Raw genomic sequence first — 22,381 nt, 5'->3', positions numbered from 1 at the left:
ACTTAGAGGAAATAGACATCCCATCCGATGAAGATATTTTCACTAAAGTGCAACCTCACAGCTCCTCAAAGCTTAGAGAAGAAAATAATTTAGTTCCTCAAATTAAATGTTTATGTTATAAATCATAATAATCCACAAGACAGGCAGCTGGTCCCAATACTTAAAACCTTCTCTAATCATCACAGCTTTATGATGAACACAGAGGAACAGTCTATCTTGGCAAATCCAAACTGGCATAACCACTTTATCCCAGCTCCTGAAATCTCAGCTTTTGGGGAGAATTCGGGAGAAACAATCCGCTTTCATTTCATGAGTAGATGCCTATAACACACTGAGACAGTGAAGAGACTAACGTCTCTCTCACACTCAGATTTAACTGAATAAACAGGTAGAAAAGAACCACTTGATAAACATAAGGAGGATCTCAAAACCCACACTGTGCGAACCAGTCACTGGAGTGCCCTGAGCCACAGGCCTGGTTACAGAATGCTGCCACAAAAAGCAATTCCAGTTAATAAAGAGCATCTATCAAATTCACTGTGAAATAAACTGAAATGAAAGGCATTACTAATTCGTCCTTCCAATGTTGCCTTGCATCAGAATTAAGATGGTGATACCATCACCCTCCAGCACTAAAAGCTGTTTCCAACAACTCGAATATACTCTGAGTAATTAAAGAACACAATGTGCTGAAACCTTCAGTACTTCAATAATAGCACTTTTCACTAACAGGTTGAGGCAGAAACATCAGCTATTTTTGAACTGAAGCTCTGAGACAGTACCTACATGTGAAGCATTTTAAACAGTGGCCCATTCCTGGTACAATAGAAAAACTGCTGTTGACTCCAAGAGAGCAGAATTGACCTAGAGAAGCTGTAAAAACACAAAAAACACTTCAGTCCTACAAAATCCATATGAACTAACCTTGCTAAGATGTTTCTGAAAGAGCAAGGCAAAGAGCCTTTGAACACACAATTTCTGCAAGAAGGAGGGCATGGTTTGCCTGCTGTGGAGATGGGAGGAGAAGGGAAGGTCCATACTGAAAGCCAAGTCAGTTAAACAGAAAGGGCTCAGGTTTGTTTGTGACAGAAAGAGATGGCCCAGGGAGGCAGTGGAGCCTCAGCACTGGAATTGCCAACCATGAGGTTTTAAAGAGCCAAAGCCTGTTTGAAAGGCACAGGTGTCTCCCAGCAGTGGACAGGGCTCAGGAGGTCCCCTCCAACCCCCTCCTGCAGCACTGCAGGGATGGCTCAGCACTGCAGCACAACCTGTGGAGCTGCTCCTGCTGTGAGCACTGGACTGAAACTGGCTGAGAGCAAAGAGCCAGGCTGGTCCCGTGGGTGGGCACTGGGCTGGGAGCTGGGGCTGTGTCTGAGGGGCCAGAGCCTCTCCCCCTGCCCACAGAGCAGCTCTGCCCCTCTCAGCCCTCACCTGCTGCAGCTTCCCAGACAAGGGTGGAGAGAGGGCAGGGCTGGGTGAGGCTGCTGGAGCAGAGAACCTCCTGTGGCAGCAAAACAAACACCTCAAGAACTGTAAACTTTTACAACCTTGGTGACTTGTTCAGTGGTGCTTTAGGGTGGAGGGAGTGGGTTGGTAGGAAGGGGAGGGCACAGTTACTGAAATACAGCTTATTGATGGCTCCCAGTGAGAGCAGTGTGAGAGCAGATGGGATCAATACACCCAGAGCACAGCCCACGAGAGGGGACTCCTGTCAGAGGGGCCTCGCACAGAGCACCCAAAATTCACAGCAAACAAAGTTATTTTCGTAATGTCATTTGGGACTTCAGCACAGGAAGCATATGGGAGTCTTAAACAGGGAAACAGAAAAACCATCCCTGGAGTGTCTACTGACTGGAGGGGAAATGAGGGCAGGAACACCTTGTGAATCAAGTCCTGGGTTTGGGCCAGGACAGAAGGATGTGTTGGGCCATAGGATAGGAACCTGAAAGAGCAGTTCGTGTTTTGTACAGGCAAACAAGACAGCAACCTCAATCAAAAAAGTAATCTCCAGGGTTTTAAAAGGATTAATTTCACATAACTGAAGAAAATTTTACTGAACTAATTGGAAGAGAAAATGTACAGGGAAAAAAAAAAAACAGGACTGAAAATAGACAGTTCTTTAAAAGGAATTCATTAGAAGACTGAAAAATTCATGTTTCTGCAAGAAGGCTGTTGTAACTAAACCCCTGCTGATCAGTAACTCTATAGGTCAGACTAGATGTTCACAGTTAAATTTTTTTAATTGTGACATAGGAAATGCTATTTTTAAGTTATTCAGGAAATGAGGAAAAACAGTGCATTTGCATTAGACAAAAGAGAAAGGAGACATTAAATGACACTTCCTTGGGTTGAACACAAGTCAGACCACAGAGCCTATTTGCACCCATGAGCCCAACAAAGCTTTGGGTTGTCAACACCCGTGGGGCAGTAACATTCCAGAAACCTGGAGGAAAGCCAAGTGCTCCTCCTCCAAGGACACTGCTGCACACACAACCAGGAAAGACAGCTGTGAGTAGGTTTGGTAAGGCTTTTGTTGACTTACCATGGATAACCACCCTGAGCAACAAATAAGGATTACAGAGCTCCAATACTGGAAGCAATAGGTAAAATAAAACTGGTGATAGGTCTAGAAGAGGTTACAGGACAATAAACATCGAGCAGTCTTAACACACACCCCCTCAGGGACCAAGAGCCCCAGCACTGGTCAACATCTCAACCCAGGAACAAATATCAAAATTGCCCATTAAACCTTTCAGATTAGCCAAGCCATAAACACCAAGGGCAGTGCAGGCACGGGGTGTGCTGGGGATTCCTGGGCAGGCAGGGCCTGTCCCAGGGGGATGTGCTGCTCTAAAACCAAACCAGGAGTCTCACAGCCAGGAATCAGGAATGCAAACATGGCTGGATCTGGATCTGGGACTGCAGCAAACCCTGACACTGCAGAGGATGCTGAGGTCACAGCAGGTAAGTAACCCTGCAAAGACTGGGGATAAAGGGCTAATGTGATTATGGGATGTACAGAGAGAGAAACAGAGCACAACTGGAGGAGATTTTATCTCCTTACACTGAAAGTGTGTGAACAGTGTATAGTCTTAAAATTATACTTAAATTCTTCAGTCTCTTTTCTAAGTATGCTGCAAAGACTGGCTTAGACTGGAGAAAAATTCTCAGCAAGGGACTTAAACAGCTTTATCTGCTTAGTTTATCAAAAGGTAAATTCAGAGGGGGTGGTTCTCAGTGTGTTCAGGACAAAAAAGAACCCTTTAACAGAGACAGCTTTAACTATAAATTCCTCACAACCTAAGCTAGATAAATTCAAGGAAGTAATAAAGTCTGATTTTTCTCAACAGTAAAGGCAATTAACCTTTAGTTTAATAATGGTACAAGCAGTGCAAAGTAAAAGTAATGAATTTTCAGTGTTATAAATCTTTACACTAAAACTAGACCCTGCATGGAATATTTGCTTCAGGTGAATGCAAGCTTCTGTTTCTGGGAAAAACTCATCACAGCTTATTCTAAGAGATTTAAGGATCATCTTCTAGTTTTTAACTTAACAGATTAATAATAACACAGGAAAAGAACTGCATAATCTATTGTTGTCAGTAACATCTGCATAATAACCCCTCTTTGCTGTGGTGAAGGTGACAGATTGTAAACCAGTCTGAAACGTCAGAAGATTTGAGTGCATCCAGAGGAGGCAATGAGGCTGGTGAGGGGCTGGGAACACAAACCCTGTGAGGAACAGCTGAGGGAGCTGGGGGTGTTTATCCTGGAGAAAAGGAGATTCAGGGGTGACCTTATCACTCCACAACTCCCTGAAAGGTGCCTGTGCTCAGGTGGGGTTGGTCTCTTTCTCCAGGCAGCACTGACAGAACGAGAAGACAGAGTCTCAAGCTGTGCCAAGGGAAATATAGGTTAGATAGCAGGAAAAGGGTTTTTACAGAAAGGGTGATAAAGTACTGGAATGGCCTGCCTGCCTATGGAGGTGGTGGAGTCATCATCCCTGGGTGTGTTTAAACAAAGACTGGATGTGGCACTCAGTGCCAGGGTTTAGTTGAGGTGTTGGGGCTGGGTGGACTCGATGACCTTGGAGTTCTCTTCCAGCCTCATGCTGCTGCAAATATTCTGTGAAAGCACTGGGTAATGAAGGCACAGCAGAGCTGCAGCCAGAACTCACTCTGAGATGTGCACGAAGATGTCAGGCCCTCCGTCCGCAGGGGTGATGAAGCCGTGGCCCTTGGAGCGGCAGAAGCACTTGCAGACCCCTTTGTAGACCGGCCCCTCGGAGGCTCTCACCGTGCTGCAGGGGGAACCACACAGAGCAGGTCAGGGCCAAGACACTCCCCTTGTCACCACAGCACACACAGCAAAAGGGCCAAGCCCTGCCTGCCAGTGAGCACTCTGCTCTGCAGCAGCTGCTCTGCACTCCCCTTCACACGCTGCACACGTTTTGCCTTTGGAAAAGGGACACAGGGATGAAGATGATGTTTGCTAGCACTGTAATGCATCAGTTGCCATCCTGAGTTCAACTGCTCCACCACTGTGCCAAATTTCCCTCCAGACACCATCCTAAATGTGAGAATCTTCTACCCTTGATGAGTTTGGGAGTAGCAGTGTGCACCTAAGTGCTTTGATTTCACAGATTTCGCAGGAAGTGTGAAGTGTAGTGCACAACAGTAAGACTCATGTCTGAACTCCTCCTTCACTGCCTTGGCAAAATGAGACACATTTGCAGAACCACCTTTAGGGTGACTTACTGCCATCCAAAAAAAAAAAAAAACAAAAAAAAAAAAAAAAAAAACAAAAAAAAAAAAAAACCCAAAACCAAAACAAAAAAAAAAAAAAAAAAAAAAAAAAAAAAAAAAAAAAATTGTCCTGAAAATTGTGTGCTTAAATTCTTTTCTCCATCAAATATACTGACTGCAACTTCCAGGGATCCAAACTCACTCAAACACTTCCTTCAATGAAAACTGATTTAAACATATTATGATGTTTACCCTGAGCATTGCTAGATCAGAACCTTCCTCATGCCAGGAGCATCCAGTAGGTTCCATGTTAAAAGAGGATTTTAGTGCAATTCTTCAAACACAATGACTGTGCAGCCATTTGGTTACATGCATCATAGCAACTTGGACATCACTGTCCCAAATGTTTAAATTTTACTGAAGTCTAAATAAAATTGTTAAAAAAAAAATGGCAACAGCTTTGTTCCTTAAATCAAACTAACATAAAGAAATGCAGTTGAAAGTGCTAAAGAAAGAAATCTCCATTAAATCACTTCGTTTCCAGCTCTATAAAGCTGTCAACACACCTGACCACACAAGTGCTTGTTACACAAAAAAGCACTCCCTGTCCTAAACAAGCTATTAAAGTTCAATTGCGTCTTTCAAAGAGATAAGGCACTGTGGGGGATGAGGGCCCCCCACTTCCAGTGAACAAAAATTAAATAATCCCACTGAATAATAAGCCACTGCCTGTCACATTCATCTCTTTATACAACTGCTCACCTAGAGCTCCTCTTGTTTAAAGAGGACACACACATAAAAAAATTCAGAGCTATTTTGGTTTTCAGGGCAAGCAAATACAGCAAGATTCCTGCACTAATTAATGATTAAAGAACTATGGAAGCCAAATAAAAAAAATCTTTCTTTTTGTAAGAACCAAACTAAGATTAACAGCTGAGAAGATTTACAAAGAGTTCATTATTAACACAGCACTGAAGCAAGCTAGCTTGGACTTGCTTTTCAAGGGCAACCCCAATTATTAAGTCAATTATGTTCCTTTTAGCAATCTACTTCCATCAGGAAGTTCAGGGTATTTGAAGGCTTTTGAAACTGACAACATATCAACTTTTCTTCTGCTCCTCTTCTTTTTTTGCCTCATTTTGAATTCAGAAGCAATAATATGAAGCATCAGTGAGACTGTTATTATTTAAATTCTCATGGAAGAAAAAGAGCTGGATAACACTGCAAGAAGCAAAAGGGAAAATGCAAACCAAGCAGAGCAAGTGGCCCAAAACAGGCTGTGGGGCTGAGATCTCACTGCCTCAGCATTCATTCATTCAGCACTGCCAGACCTTCCTCAGACAGAAATAAAAGGCTGTGGCAGAAGCTTCACATTATACCCTGATTCAAAGGGTGAACAAAGAAGCCCACATTGCCTTCCTCAGGTCAGCCCCTCACTGGGAGGCCCCTCACAGGCACTGGGAATTCTCTGCAATCCCAAACCTGCCCACACCATCCTCTGCTGCTGCACTTTGGACAGGGCTCACAGGAGCCTGCACAGCACCACGGGGCCCCAGGGAAGCTCAGGGAAAGCCAGCTCATCATCACTGCCTCAAATAATCACAGAAAGCAACAAATATTACCTCGTTTCATGGAAAACCTTGTATTAAAAAATCTTAGAGAAAGAGAACAGGGGTCACAGCCTGATAATCAGCATATTTTTTAACAGGTCTATTTGAGCAATCTTAAGATGAAGATATGAAAGCTGAATAAGAAAAGGAAACAAGGAATCACTTTCCTCTGAAAAGTGATGGAGTATCTCTAAAATGTGACCTTGATGACATTAACACAGGTGTCAGGAGTAAAAAACCTAAAACTTCCAGTGAGGTTTGGTCCAGTGCTTCAGGGGCAGTAAGAATGGAGACCATGCTAAAACAAAAATCTGGATCTGAGACAGAAACACCAACAGGAACTGGTCCTGGAAGCCACAACCCAATGTCTGAAGTGAAGCAAAGCTTCAGACAAGCCACTCTGTTTTGAAAAATCTTGGTGTATTTTCCCCTCTCTGTAAAACTCTTGTCTTAAAGAGGCTTTGAACACCCTTTGCTAAAACAGAGCATTGAAAAAACTCTAGGACATTTGGACTAAAAGTCGAAAGGCATCAGAACTTCAAGGACAAGAATAACACACCAAAGCATCTCCAGATAGCAGCACCCCTCACTCTTAGCTCCTTCTGGAGGTGCCCAAGGATGTGGGGACCCTAAAAACCCCCTCAGAGAAACTTCCAAGCTTTGCCCTGGGAAGATTTACCATAGAGTTCCCAGCCTAGGCTGAAAGAGAAGACTTCCTTCATGGTGCCTGGCAGAACTACTGCCGATCTGTCTTGAATTGCTTCCCCCATTGATCACTCAGCTGTTCATCCCTCAGACCCCTCTATGGTCCCTGCCCTTTGTACCACCCTGTGCTCTCAGACTATTGCCCACTGACCCCTAAACAGCACATAGTCTGTGTCTTCTGCCCGTGATCCCTTCAGCCTGGTGCAATAATGCACAATTTCATACTGCAGTGCGTGGGGCAGGCAGGGCAGTCAGTACTCACGCAGAGAAGGTCCTGGTGCGGCGGGTGGGCAGCGGGCTGGGGATCAGGTACCCCCGCATGGGGGACGGGGAGCGCTCCCGGGGCCGGCGGCTCTCAGGCAGGTGCAGCGAGCTGGGGGACGGCGGAGAGGCAGGGCACGGCTGTGAAGAGGACGGAGCAGGCTCTGAAGACATTTCTGAGGCCTGTGGAGAGCCTGCGGGGAGAAGGAGATGTGATTTAGCCCCGAACAGGAATTGTCATAAAAGTCACCAATAGTTGCGATGCTGATTTTGTAAGGACGTGAGTCACTTCCTGCAGACGTACGCGCGGACACGGTTCCACCACAAGCTCCTGCTCTGTATCAGCGAGTTCGTGTTTTGTAAGGTTTATTTATTTTTAAGTGTCACGGCTTTTGTCAGCTGTAGTAGGAAGCTCCGTTGCAAACAGATTACTCCGTAACTAATGGATTTGCTCACTCCTCCCTCGCTCACAGGCTCTTGTGGCACAGCTGAGCCCCAGCTCTTGGTCTTAGTGTGTCCCAAATCCTGGTGTTGGTGTGCCCCAGCTCCTGGTGTTGGTGTGCCTCGACTCTTGGTCTTGGTGTGCCCCAGCTCCTGGTGTTGGTAAGCCCCAACTCTTGGTGTGCCCTAGCTCCTGGTCTTGGTGTGCCCCAAATCTTGGTCTTGGTGTGCCCCAGCTCCTGGTCTTAGTGTGCTCCAACTCTTGGTGAGCCCCCAACTCCTGGTCTTGGTGTGCCCCAGTTCCTGGTCTTGGTGTGCCCCACACACCTCCCAGACTGATGGGCTTTGACCACTGGCATCACAGAACAGCTCCTGCATCTGCACACAAACACACAATACAAGAAAAAAGCTCTTGGAGAAGAAATGGTGAGACAAAGCTGCACCTCCACTGCTGCAGGTTGGTTTTGCTGTGTGATCACCATGAGAACTTCATTACTAACACAGCTCTGTCAGCTCACAAGACCTTCAGCTTGACTGTGAGAAGAGAATCAGAGGAGTGCTCCTTAATTCCCTTCAGACTGAGCCAGCCAGGCAGCTGATTTACCCTGCCTGGGACAGGAGCTCAGACAAAGCTGGGAGGCAGTGGCCAGCCCTGAGGAGGTGACCCCTCCTGCCTGGGGAGATCTGGCAGACCCTAATCCCCTTTGGGAGCTCTGAGGCTGCCACAATCTCCCAACAACTAGGACATCTTCATTCAGAGCCCCAGCAGCCTCAGGTTTGCTCGTGTTCAGGTCCTACAGCAGAGGAGGGAGAAGATACCTTTCTCAGCACACCAACAGCAATACATATCTTATCACACAACAGGCAGAACTCCCAGAATCCATGCAATGAGCAGGATCGGAAACAGCAGCACTGCCACAGACACAAATGGATGGCTTACAGTAGCAGTGGCAGAAATAAGAGGAAATAATCAGCACTGCTCTGATATTACTATGCAAGTCCCTATCCACACTGAAAGGGGAACATGATGTGCAAAAATAACCAATAACCCACTACAGTCTCACTTAAGAAGACTAAAAATATCTGGTTATCTGGATGAGTTAGCAAAAAATGTGGCGATCTGAGTCAAGAAAATATGAAGGCAAGAAAAGCTGCCTTTAAGACCAACAGTTTAATTGAACTGAAATCTCTTATATCCATTATTCACCCTCCTCTTGACACCCACACTCCCCAGCCCATGAATTATGGAGTGGATCCTTCACATGACATTTGAGAGATGCAGCCTTCTTGTCAATGACAAATCCATATTATCTCTTCCTGAAAATAAAGACTAAAATTAAAAAGGCTTCTTAAGAATGAAGTCACCAGGGAACAAAGGCTTTTGTCTCTAATTGCTCAGGGTGCTCAGAAGATAGAAGTGAATAGTCAGTCATACTCCCTCATCTACCAGCTTGAGCTTTCCTCACTGTTCTCAAGAACAACTCAGCTGAGAACAAAACCCCAGCTTTAGGGATGGCATTTCAAATATGGATGGCATCTGTCACCCATGAGCTAATGCCCTGCCCAGTGTCACAGCACAGTGCTCAGCTCAGACCAAGATGATAACACCACAGAGGTGGGATTTTCCAAACTTCCTCCTCCTGCTGTGCTGGCTGGTACAGGGGAAGTCTCCATTTTCTTAAGATCTCCTTTGGACACTTTGCTTTCAAGGAATGTGTTTGACACAGCGGGACCATAGCCCTAGTAAGTTACAGGAAAAAGAGCAAACAATTAAAACCTAATTCTGATAACTCAGCACACACAGGCTGGCCTCTGCACAAGTGAAAAGGCAGCTTTCAGAATCACATGCTTTCTCTCCTCATCTAAATATAAACCAGCTTGTCAGGTGACAAGCAAAATGCAGAGTATTCCCCCATCTCCTGCAATACAACCCCAGAGTGCCCCTCCTCAAACAAGGCTCGAGAGGCAGGAGAATTGTCCTTCCTTTCTTTAAAACAAAGACGATCCACAAAAAATATTTACAAATGAAAAAGACTAAATGGAGTTAGAAGTGTGCTACCATATGTTATTGTTCCCATTTATATTATTTTGGTGCCCTCTGCTCCTTAAACATGAAATAAAACAGCGATGTAGAACATTCAGTGCTGTTTTGCTGTACAAATACCCTTTTTGTTCTCTGCCCATGGCAAAGGTAGGTGAATAGCCTCGACTCTCATCACTTCTATTACATGAGCCCTGTGTTGTGCTCAGAGCTGGGTGAGCGCTGACCCCAACACACACAACTGGGTGAGAGCTGACCCAAACACAAACAGAGCTGGGTGAGAGCTGACCCAAACACACACAGAACTGGGTGAGAGCTGGCCCAAACACACACAGAACTGGGTGACAGCTGGCCCAAACACACACAGCTGGAGGCAGCCAGCAGCACCTACACTTGACTCAGCCCCAGCACAGGCAGCAGAGCCAGCGTGGCACAAGGGATGCAGGCCAGGAGCCAGGGGAAGCCTGTGCTGCAGCTCAGTCTGTATGGGCAGCATGTTGCATCTCTGCACAGGAGAGGGCACTGACTCATCCCTCTGCCTCTTGGGCTTCTCAGACAATTGTAAAAATCAGGTGCAGTGAGAAGGCTGGGAGCCTGAACCACCAAGTTTTACTGTGTGTGTACAGCAGGATGTCAGTGGCTCCCACCTCCGCGACCCTCAGCAGAAGATCACTTCATCTGGACCTTTACAAAGACAAAGGGGCAGCTTGGCCATTTCAGTTCGTGCTGGTGCGGCCACTTGTTGAGGTAGTTCATGCAGGGATTAGCTCATTTCCCTTGGCAGCCCTCCTGCAGGAGCAGAGACACTCTCCCCTCTTGCAGGCTCAGCTGGAGGCACTGGGAGGCCAGGCAGTGTTGACATAGGAAGCCTACAGCAAAAACTCAAAACAAAACAAACCCCACGCCCCAGCCCTCCCAGCCGCCTCCTCACAAATGCTTTCCCTTCCTGAGGCAGTCACCAGCAGCCTTCAGAGATGTTTCCCAGATGTTCTGCTGCGTGCTGAGGTGACTCCCTGCATATCAAGAATCATCCCTTGCACAGTTGCCTACCAGCCCTTCCTCAGCACCCACAGATCCCTTCCTCTCTTTTTGGCTCTATGGCTAGCTGAACAAACACACTTTCCTACATCTCTCAGAAGCCCCCTACATCTCCCAACCCACTTCCATCAGGTTTTTCCCTGTCCCTGCAGCCCAAGCACCCAGAGCCCCTGCCCCAAGCTGCCAGGAGCATGCATCCCCCTGTGCCCCATGAGGGCAGCCAGCACTTCCCAGCAGCAAAGCAGCCCTGCAGAAAGCCCAGCAGAGTGAAATCCCAGCCAGGCCAGGGAGCAGGGGCAGCACAAACAGCATCTCTCTGCTGCGTGAGCCAGCAAAACATGTGCCTGAGGGGATTTACAGAATGAATGTAACATGACGTAAAGGGGGTGATGTTTTCAGGCTCTTTAGGAAACTCCAGCCACGTGCCACATTACCCTGAAATCTCCCCATATTTCAACATGCATCATTTATCTTTCTGATTCTATGTTCTGCATTTAGGAATGCACCGAACTGGCATATAAATAAACTAAATTATACTTGCATCATGGCAACAATAGAATAATTTAACATTTCAAAGCAAAAAAATCTGATTTTTTTACCATACCTGTTTTTAGAAAAATTGGCCAATGTGTGCAGAAAGAGACCCCAAAATGTCATCTGTGACAAGTCACCTAAAAAGCACCTGTAACAAGTGAACTACAAAGAGCACAATACATGCAGGAGAAATTTCTGAAATTCTCCATGAAGAATAACTTTAAAAAGCTATTGAAGTGATATGGTTGGGGTTATATAAATGTCATCATAATTTCTCTATATATCCATACATCCTATTTCTCTTAAAATCTGCCCCGTACCTCTAGGAATATCCTAAAAATAGCAGGTTTGGGGAAGTTATCCATTCTGACCAGCACAACAATATCACAGAAATCTTTTCTCACTTTTAATTAATGTAAATGCCTGGAAATAGTCCAAACAGATGTGGCAGAGTGACAGACTCCACGAAATCTCTCCATCTATGAATGGTTTCTTTTTCACATCACAGACTGCAACATCTCCAGTGAACAGGCACAGAGCTCACCCCCAGGGAATGCTGCTTTGCATCCTTCAGCATGGAGAAAATGCATTTTTCTGGCCTCCTTAGTCTGGAAATGACCCTGTCTGGAGGAGCTGCTTTCAGATGCTCCATGAACAGGACAGCACTGGCTACGTTTGCCTGGGAAAGGAGGGGTTTTCTTAGAGACAGGACAAAGCTCTCAAAGAGCAGCTCTTGGGGAGAAAGTCCTCTTTCATTTCAATCTCTAAAAGGAATCTGAAAAATACATCTAAAAGACATCTGAAAATCTGATTGTTTGCTGGGCTTTTCCTGGATTTAGAAACAACACCAGAAACTCTTCTTACTTTTTTTTTTTTTTTTTTTTTTTTTTTTTTTTTTTAATTTTCACTTTCAAACATCCTGGTTTCCAAATTTATTCCACACAGCTGCATTTCTTTCCTTCTCCAAGAAAGCTGTGCAGATAAACCCCTCAGCTTCTCCTGCTCTTCTGCTGACACCTAGAAAACCTCTTCTCAGCCAGAAAATCCACAGCCCCTTGCTCCCATCTACTGAGAGAGTGAAGGCACCAGGACTCCCTGCTCCCTGCCCTGATAAAGGTGATGGATTGAGGGTGTCCCCAGTCCTACAGCAGCTCCCTGAGCACACCAGCCACAGCACTGCTCCTACCTGGAGCTCTTCCCTAAGCCCTTTCTGGACCTCAGAGCACACAAGGATCCCAGCACTGTGAGTGTCCCAGCACTGTGAGTGTCCCAGCACTGCAGCACAGAGTGAAGCACTGACAAAACACAAACAGTTACGAAAGAGTGGCTTCTCAGAGCTTCCCCTTCCAGCTTAGTTTGCATGACTAACTTTCCACAATTAATACTGATGTTTCAATTAACACTGAAACTCTGAGGAGTTGCAACATGTGTGAGACATGTCCCAGAGGATTATGGCATAAACATGATGCTCCTGGGGGCTGCAAAGGTTTAAAGGTTTGCCCACACACTGGGAGGGATTTGTCACTTAATGGAGACCAGGATATTGCCCAGCCATGTCCAGGAAAAGCCTGGTTGTAAGGTAAGCAAAACCCAACAAGGAGAATTCCTATAGCTTGTTTGGGTGTACAAATTAACAGGGTTTAGTTTACAAACAGCAGCAGCTATTTCTAAGCAATCTCAGCACTGAAGGCTTTGTCCCCAAATGCTGGGGGTGCCCTTCTGCTCCTGCAGTGAGCAGTGTCTGTGTCTGAAGGAAATGCTGCCCAGGCAGCACAAACCCACCCTGCACAGCAGAGACCACAGAGAGGGGTGGGGAGGGATTCAGTCATCAGCAGCCCATACATTGACAGAGATCAGGACTTCCTGCAGTCCCATATTCTCCACTGCTCATGAAAGGTGCACTTAGAAAAGAAAAAGAAAAGTTTAGGTGAAGGAACTGAGTGATTAGTCAGATCAAGTACTTGTTTCAACTGGTTTAGGATTATACTGAAGGAGATATGGTAATACCCTGTGGCTTATTTTATCAAACACACAGAGGAATCAGGATCCTCTCTTCCTGGATATCCAGTATCTGCCATGACTGATGATGCACAAACTTGTTGCTCCAAACTCCTGGAACAGAGCTAGCCAGGGTCCTCCCCTGATAAGTGAGCACAGGAGGCTGTAACCAGATGTCCTGCCAGCTGCCACGGGGTCAGCATTCACCTGGGTTTGCTCACAGTGTGCACAATCACCTGGGAAGGACCAGGTCCCATCCTGCCTTCAGTGGGAGCAGAGCACAGCAGCAGCCAGGGGTGAGGTGACTTCCTCAGGAAGTGCTGGGAATGGCACAGAGCTGTCCCAAGACCAGCACACCTTCCCCCACTCTCTCACAGGGGAAGTCCAAGCCTTCAGTTTGTTTATAAAATCTCACTTATCCAACTCCTTTTGTTTAAAGAACAGATTGCAAGTGGTGGAAACTCTCCCCAGATCATAGCAAGCCTGGACAAGCAGTGACAGGTTCCAGACAAGCAGTGACAGAAAAGCATCCTCCTCTGGGAGCTTTTCCCAGGCAAGGATGAAGATGATGGTTGAAGATCTGATAGAAGATGATGGTGGTAATTAGGTGCAAGCGTTGCCCAGTAACTTAAGTCGCTGTGCACCTCTAGTACTGGCTAATGTAATCAAGCATTTAAATGACAGCAGGAAAAGGAGGAGGGTCTCACCTGGGCAGGACACCACAGCCTGTCACCAAACAAACAGTTGGGAGTGAACTGTGGGATGGGGGTGTCCCAGGGGATGGGCTGTTACACCCATCCCTGAGCAGCTGATCCCACAGCACATCCAGGGGCACTGAGCCAGCACCAGGCTGGGATGAGATGTCCAGCACCTTGCCTTGCTTTTGCTCTGCTAGCTGCTTTCTGTGTGACCTTCCAGGCTCCAGGCCTGGCTGTTTCTGTGGCAGCAGGGACACAGTGTCACAGCACTGCCCAGCTGCTCCCAAAGCCACTGCCAGCCTCCCCCACAGGGCCAGAACCTGGAGCAGAAACACAGACTCCACTCCCAAAGCCCAGCTCCAATCCAAGGGCTCCTTCCCTGGGGCCAAGGACACAGCAGGTCACCTTCAGGAGCAAGTGTTGGTGTCCCCAGGCTTCACACAGGGAGATCACAAAGGACCCTTGCAGTGAAACTGGGGAACATCAGGATGACTTTACTTGGTCCAGCACTGGCAGCCAGGTGTGACTGCCAAGATCAGAGTTAAATATAAGGTGAGTGCACAGTGGTGCTTACTCTCAACACCTTTCCCCCATCCTCATTTAAAGGAATGGCAAACTAAATGTTGCATAGTGGTATTTAGTAGCATAGTGGTATTTAGTAAATCCTGTGGGATTTTTCAGGCCCTTCCTGAGCTCTTATAATCTTTTAACCTCTGCAGTGTCCAGTGGCAAGGAGTCCCACAGCTTAACTGTCAATGAAAAAGAGCCTCCACTCCTTTCAGTGGACAGTGAGGAGAAAGAGGCCCCTTTCACAGAGAAATTAAGAAAGTGAGACCAAAAGGCAACAGCAAATTAGAAAAGGAGTGGGAAGGGAAAAGGAATATGTAAAGAAACAAGTGAGAAAGAAATATTAGCTTAGAGGAGCACACAAGAAAGGGTGTACAGACTTATTCATAATTCAAACCTTAAATTTTCTAACAGAAGTGACATAAATAGGCTGGAGAGCAAGAAGAGTTACAAGCTGTTTCTGTGTTCTTGCCCCCTCCCTTTAAATTTCCAAGTCCAAATGAAAAATCTTTTTAAAACAAAACACTCCTCACTTTGTCACTTGAATGGCTCCCATGACTCTTTCTTAGACAATAAACCCTACCAGTATCAAATATTTCTGGAGATTTAGTTTTGTCAACAAGTCAGCTGGTTTGGGCCAGAAAGCAGATATCATCTATTCAATGTTTTATGGTCCCCAGCACAGAACCATTGTGCTGCCTTCATCACTCCTCCATTAGCCAGGGCTGGGAACTCTGTTCTGGATAGCAGAAGCAACACTTCGTATATCTCACCCTAAACTTGTTAACATGCTCAGTCACAGTGAGCTGATGTATTTCCCAGATAAAATACAATGTATGGCTGAAAAGGGAACTTTCTGTCCCTCCCAGTGCTTTGGAACCCAGGTCCTGCTTCAGTGCATTTGAAGCTTCCCCTCTGCCATTGCTTCCATGCTGAAGCATCCCCTGTGAATTTATTCCAGAATTTATTTCATATTGGCAGAAAATATTTATACCAAAACATGAAAATCTCTCATGTGTCTTGTGTCTAAGCATCTTTAGGCTCATCTACAAGGCAAATGGGTTATACAGTGTCATACTATTATAAAGAAGTTATACATATGTAAATCCCCAGGCACTTTTGAAAAGTTCTCCCCTTTTCAGCCTCCTCTCACATCACAAAACTCCAGGCACAATTGTGGTTAAGTTTGTTCATGTGCAACTTTGAGCCATTTAAGGCTACTGAAATCCCCTGAAATATTTATGTGGCTCAAGTGTTACTCAGAACAATTACTCACTGTGTTTCCTCCCTAATCAACATTTTCAATAGGGGAAAACAGTTCACATTACAGAGATCTATAACCATGGAAATTTATGAGGCATACGTGTACTGGCAAAGAAAATAATAAATCCTCTGAGGGTATTTCATCTGCCAGCATTCCAGCAAGATGCAGTTGGCAGGGTACAGAGTCAGAAACCACTCAAAAATAACTTCATCCTCACACCAGTTCTGTGAGGCACCAGAGACCCCAGATGCCCTTTTGGGCAGACAAGGCTTCACTTTCTGGATATCCCAATGCACAGACCATGTCCCAGTCTCACTGCCTGACAATTTCTATGCATGTTTTTAAACATCCCAGGCTAATAACCAGAGTCTATTTCAAATGGATCACTCAGAAATAAATGAAACAAAAGGTTTGTGATTGAGACAGAATCATGAACAATATCAATTAGTGACCAAAAGATACAAAATTGACTGAAATAATTTAAGAAACAGAAAATGCTCTGCATCTGATGGGATGACAGACCTACATTTTAATGGAGAAACTTATATATATAAAACTACATATATATTTAAAGGTTACTGGCCCACTTAACAATTGCATTTCTGGGTTTTTTTTTTTCCCTCAACACAATTTTCAGTATAGCCCACCAAGTTTGTGCTTGTGGCCCCTCTCAGTGTCCTCATGCTCCAGCAGGAGGCAAGTTCTCCATTAACATTGTAAAACTAATGGTTACCTCCTAACTCTCAATTTTCTTAATTTAACTTGAGGTCAGTCTATAAGATAAGAACTACATAATTATACGTGTTCCACACATCTGTTTTTTCTTACATAACCAAACAACTCGTGGAACAGAGAATATATAAGCAATCACAGATAACCAAACTCTTTGGCTGAACAGAAAATGTTGTATTTTACCCCACAGACCTGCTTAATCCTGCCAGCACAACTATCCCCACTGCCAGCTGCTGTTTTACAGAGCTCTGTGTGATCTGCTGCACTGACAGGCAGCCCCTACAGAGCAGTCACAGCTGTGATGAGACCCCACAGCTCACAGCCTACAGAGCTGCTCCAGGGGCTCCAGCCATCCCAATAACCGCCCCAAACCCTCTGCAGCTACACAGGGTACAAACCCTCCATCACATCCTCTCACATGGCAGCTTGGGAAACATCACCAATGATGCACTTTAGGCTTGTAAGGAAAAAAGTTCTTTTTAAGTGTCAGCAATGCTTACAGCACCCCTATAGAGCCAGCCTGCTGCAGGGAATGCAGCAGCCAGGGCCAACCAATGAGCAAATGGACCTGTGGGGAGTGTGACTGCCCTCCCTGATTGTCATGTGTGCACAAACCAGTCTTTCTGGCTCAGCACATCCAGCCTGTGCTCACAGCCAGTCCAATGGCAAAGGGAGTCAGTCCCATTGTGTTGTGGTGTCTGCAAAAGCGCAGCGCCAGCACGGGCACGTGTGCAGGCTCCACTCCCTGCCCACTTACACATCAACAAAACTATTTACTGACCTGTGATTTCCAGAGCCACGGCCCCAGGGCTGTGCTGAACAGGACAGAGCTGTCCAGAACCACAGGCACTGTTGATATTATTTGTGGCTGCTGTGTTGGAGCTCAAAAGCCAACACAGACCCACAGTGAAGGAACGGGCAGCTCAAGCTTTTCAGGCAAGGTAAAAATCAAGAGTTAGAGTTGAAAACAAGCAGGCAAACCTTGAGGCATGTACATTATTCAGGTATAAAACTAAACCTCCATATAGAAGCACATATTTAATAGAAAACTGTACGTAGTGTTGTGTTAGAGCAATCACTACCCCAAAAACTGCCTCTACTTCATCTGCAATCACAGAGGGAATGGGACACACAAGCAGAGCAAGCATTGCACACAGGAACAGCAGTGAATGGCTCTAGGAAAGATTGTTCTGATTCAATTTACATGTTTAGCCACCTGCTAATAGCTCCATGACCTTACGAAGCTGGGCCAGACCCACTGCCAAGAGACATGTGAGATCAGTATAAAAACAAAGACAGGAATATATTTAACAGTTCCCTTGTTATTTTTATCTAGAGCAATGTTTTGTGTGAAACTCAGTGTTACACAGCTAAGAATCCTCAGGGTCTGCCTCCCTCAGGAGCAAGCCCCAAGGCCAGAACAAGTCATGTCATGGTACTGGTGCATCCATATCTTGTGGGTTCAGCCTGGTGCAGGTGGCCAGGAGATCCCAGACTGCACAGCTCCACATCACAGGCACCAGAGAGACAGTTCCTCCCCAGGATCCCTGCCAGGGAAGAGGCAATGCAGCCACACTAAAACGTTTAAGAAAAAATTTGATTAGAATCCCAGACCCCAACTGTACCAGTCTAGTGAGTGTCCAGCAAAACCACTTTTGTCCCCATGGGGCTGTGAGAAGGGCTGAGACAGCTCTGCACTGCCTTTGCTCCTTATTTAATTCCTTTGGGATGTTTTTCAGGTGAGGTTTGTCTACCTGAAAAGCCTGAGGGATGGAAGGGAAGGTGACTTGTGAAAAATGGATGGTGCAGACAGCAGCATGGTGACATCATGGGATGCTGCTGGCAGTGCCTGGGCAGCAGCTCTGCCAGATTCAGCCTGGACTGGGCTCCAGCAGGGAGTTTCTGTCCTGAAGTCCCTGCTGCTGTGGGTAAAAGATACTGCAGTGTATCACACATCCCCAGGGACAGAGACCATTTTTGTCTAAGCCTGGTACAGGGAGAAAAGTAATGTAAAAAAAAAAATAAAAAATGTATCAGAAAACTGTGGGACCACACAAATATTTAAGTATATTAAGATACTCTTACTACTCCTGGTGTCCTAAACATTTGAATGAGAATAATTTCTAGGACTGACACAGTTCCCAGGATAGAGGAAAAGCACCCTTCTGCATAGATAAAAAAGAACATGTTTATTCAGAAACTGAGACCTGTATAAGATTCCAACGCACTTTCTGGAACACCATATAGCAGAAAATCAATATTCACTCTATTTACTGTTTCCCCTACCAGTAAAATGAAAACTCCACAACTTTAAATAGTTTGAAATCACTTCAAGAACTCCTCCTACCAGTCTCCATCACAAAGAAGCTCCATGAAAAGGCCATCACCACATTTCATAATTCTCATTGCTAGATTTTCTTCAAATACTGGAGAAAATAAAGTCACAGTCTTCACAGCTGAGTAAATTTTGCCTTTCCTGGCTGCAGTCAGCAGAGCTCCTGTTCTGGGCCTGCCACTGCACAGACAGGCACTGCCTTGATGAGCTGGGTGAGAAGATCCAAATCATGTATTTAGTGTGTATTTAAGCTCCAGTAACAGGCATATTTTTTTTAAACAGGAAATTCTTTGACGTTGCTTTCTGGCATGGCAGTTTCATTTACACTTTTAAGTAATTGTCAAGATGTTGCAATCGCAACCATGACTTACTTTTATCAAGTAACTGATGTAACAGAAAACAAGAAAATGCCTTTGACCAGCCTCATGAAATCATATCATGGAGGGAAAGCCAGCAGACAATAAGCACTGAGAAGGCAGGAGCTCAGAAAACAATATATTCCATTTTGCCAGAGGGCCTCCATCAGCGTGACTGGCTGTGCAATGTAAACAAACCAAACATTAAACCAGGACTGACATAAAAAAAAATTCCTCCCCCACTGGACAGGCAAGATTAGATGTTTATTTCCTGGACTCAGTCTACTCTTTGTCTGGGCATTCTCTTGAATAGCAAGTGGCACAGAATCTGAAACCTTGGGAAAAGCAGTGCTCCTGGAAAACTTTCAGGATGCAGAGTTGTGCCTGGAGGAACTCAGTGGGATTCATGGCAGAGAATTCACCATTTCTCCCACCATGCCCAAAACCAGCACTGGGAAGACAAGGTGAACACCAGATGCTGAATGGGCTGCAAACCTCCTTATCCCAACAGCCAACAGTCAGAAGCAGAGGTTCCCACTCCAATTCCCAGCAATTTTCTGATCTGGTTTATTGTTAGTCACAGAGATCTGCAATTGCAGCAGGCAGCTGTGTCTCCACTGGCAGCCTGTCCTCCACCATGGGACAAGTACACCATGGCTGGTGTGACAAGTGGCTGAGCAGGACAGACCCTTTGCTAGAGGCTCTGCCAGTGTGGTGTGGGAGCTCTGCCCACCCTCCTCTGCATCAGTGCCCCATCCAGCCTGGCTGCCCACCCAGCCCCAGTTCTGGCCCACAATCTCCCACCTGGAGCAACACCAGCACACACTTTGCTTCCATCCTCGGGACCAGCCTGAGCTCTTAATGCTCTGCCACTTCCTCAGTCATGTGCTGCTCATGAGGCATGGCCAAGGACCAGCGAGGTTTAATATTCCAGAGAAACCAGCAGGTCAAGGTTCTCTGATTCCCTCGGTCCTGCACAGAGCCCTCTGTGATCAGATCAGGCACGGAGCCATCGGGGGAAGGAGCACCTGGTGCTCACAGCCCCGACTTGCTTTTTCCAGAGAAAGGTAACAGAGCCCTCCCCTGCAGTTCACAACCCCCCGGGGATTTAACTGCAGGTTGTTTTGTTCTCCCTGTGCCTTCGCCCCTCTGCTATCTGATCACAGGGAGGCTGCAGCTCAAGCCCAGGTTTGCCTTCCCAGATCCCAGTGCTGGGCAAGAAGTGTCGTCACAGGCCAGCAATTATTGCCTGAACAGCTGGGCATGCACCCAAAAGCCAAACTCATAATTGCTGTCCTTGAAACACCCTGGTATTTAAACATCTGTTGAGACCTTGACCCTACCACCAGCTCCTCCCTGCAGAAATACACATTTCAAGGTGTATTGAGCAGAGCCCTAACACTCACATCACGGGTCAAAAATTTAATGTTCATTTTTTCTTTAGGCTTCTATTCAGTTTCCAAATTGCATTAATAATGCAAAAACCTCAATGCAAGTGTCATTATGCCCAAGACAATGGTTATTTTTTTCAAAGATTTGAAAAGTTACTTCATTTTATATATATATATATATACACACACACAGACACACACATATATATAGATATGTATATAATATATATTTTAAATCAACCTAATGAAAACAAAAAAGCTGCTGTGCAAACCCAACGGCAAATAAAGAAGCAGCAAAGCTCTGAACTCCATCAGCAGGATTGCAGAACGGGAGGAAGCACAGGCTGGAGCTGGTCTCGGTGGGGCAGGAGGGGTTTGGAGCTGCTGGAGCCCTGTCCATTAGTGAGGTCAGGCTCCAGGGCAGCACCCACGCCCCAGATCCCCCAGGCACTGCAGCCAAGCCCGGGCTGATGCGATTTGACTCACACCGTATTTTACAGCTCCCCTCGAGGGGAACAAACAACAGAAACGCCACTTTAGTGTGCTCCACACGCCCCCAAAATGACACAAACAAAAGCTAAGCGAGTGTCTTCCTGCACAAGGCAGAGACAAAGAGTCTGGCTCCTCTCGCGGCTGCCACCGAGGCGGGGACAGCTCCGAGGTGTCACCTCCTGTCACACGGGGTCCCATCTCTGCACCTCCTGCACCTCAACCACCAGCTGAGAGCGGGGGAAAAGCAAGATCTGAGCAGAAAGTGATCTCGCTTCTGCTCGTTTACAAAGGTCCAGGGGCAGTGTTTATTCCCAGGCAGGGGAGGCAGCGAGGAGCGCTGGGTTCACCCCTCTCCCTCTGCCTCCATCGGGCTCCATCGCCAGCCACGGCCACACACGGCAGGAAAAGGAGAGCAGGCACTCAGACAAACCCCGAGAGCGCTGTCTGGCAGCCGGGGCTCGCTCAGAGCAGCGGGAGAGGCGAGGCTCCCTGGCTCCCTGAGGTGCCCCCGCAGCATCCGGAGCCGCAGCGGGAGAGGAAACCGCAATCACTGCGGGAGGGGAGGAAATAGAGATCACCGCTCTGCCCAGGGAGGGGCCGCAAAACGAGGAAAGGACACAGCGAGGGGAGGAAGCACAACAATTGTCTCCACCCCGCGCTGAGAGAAAAGGCAAAGCAGTTAGTCAGAGGAGCACTTTATATTTGTCATTTTATCTGCACAGTGCTGGGGAGTAACAAATCATGTAAACCCAAATCACCTCTCTGCATCTCTCTTTTCTTTATAGTGTTTCAGCTGGGGTTTTTTTTGTTTAGTTTTCAGCTGGGGTTTTTTGTTTGGTTTTCCACATCAACCTGTTGCAAAAAAAGCAGGATTTGAGTTTTAAAACTGATGTGCAGAGAGAAAAACAGATTTAATTCCTTTTTTTTTTTTTTCTCTTCAAAGAGTGCCACCCCTCTGCTGTGCACAATCCTGTTCCCAGCCTGCTGGCCCCCAGGAGATGGCAGCTGCCAGCCCCAGGGAAGGGATGTTATCCCCACTCATCCTTCCCCTTGATGTTGATGGGGTTTACACTTTTCAAGCTGAATTCCTCTCCTTAGTCTCTGCCTGAAACCTTCCAGATGAGGGGCAGATTAACCAACAACTCTCACCACCAACATCCAGAATATTTATCA

General features: G+C 46.3%; 1 protein-coding gene across 4 annotated transcripts in view; it reads right to left on the bottom strand.

The window, feature by feature from the left end:
• Positions 1-22,159, bottom strand: part of CARHSP1 (calcium regulated heat stable protein 1) — a 36,106-nt gene extending 13,947 nt beyond the window's left edge. For 2 of the 4 annotated variants that reach the window (XM_083872373.1, XM_083872372.1), the window contains exons 1-3: positions 21,967-22,159; positions 7,323-7,515; positions 4,178-4,300 (exon numbers count right to left, since the gene is read on the bottom strand). In XM_083872373.1, coding sequence (XP_083728499.1) covers positions 4,178-4,300; positions 7,323-7,515; positions 21,967-21,976 — 326 coding nt within the window. In that variant the 5' untranslated portion in view covers positions 21,977-22,159. Of the gene's footprint in view, positions 1-4,177; positions 4,301-7,322; positions 7,516-7,625; positions 7,665-20,129; positions 20,197-21,966 lie in introns of those variants that run through there. The other 2 variants (XM_083872374.1, XM_083872375.1) reach the window with 2 other exon arrangements.
• Positions 22,160-22,381: the final 222 nt, after the last annotated feature.

The sequence above is a fragment of the Zosterops lateralis genome (assembly GCF_965231275.1).
Source record: "Zosterops lateralis genome assembly, chromosome: 15".
Taxonomy (NCBI): Eukaryota; Metazoa; Chordata; class Aves; order Passeriformes; family Zosteropidae; genus Zosterops; species Zosterops lateralis.
This window is presented reverse-complemented; position numbering and strand designations above follow the sequence as displayed.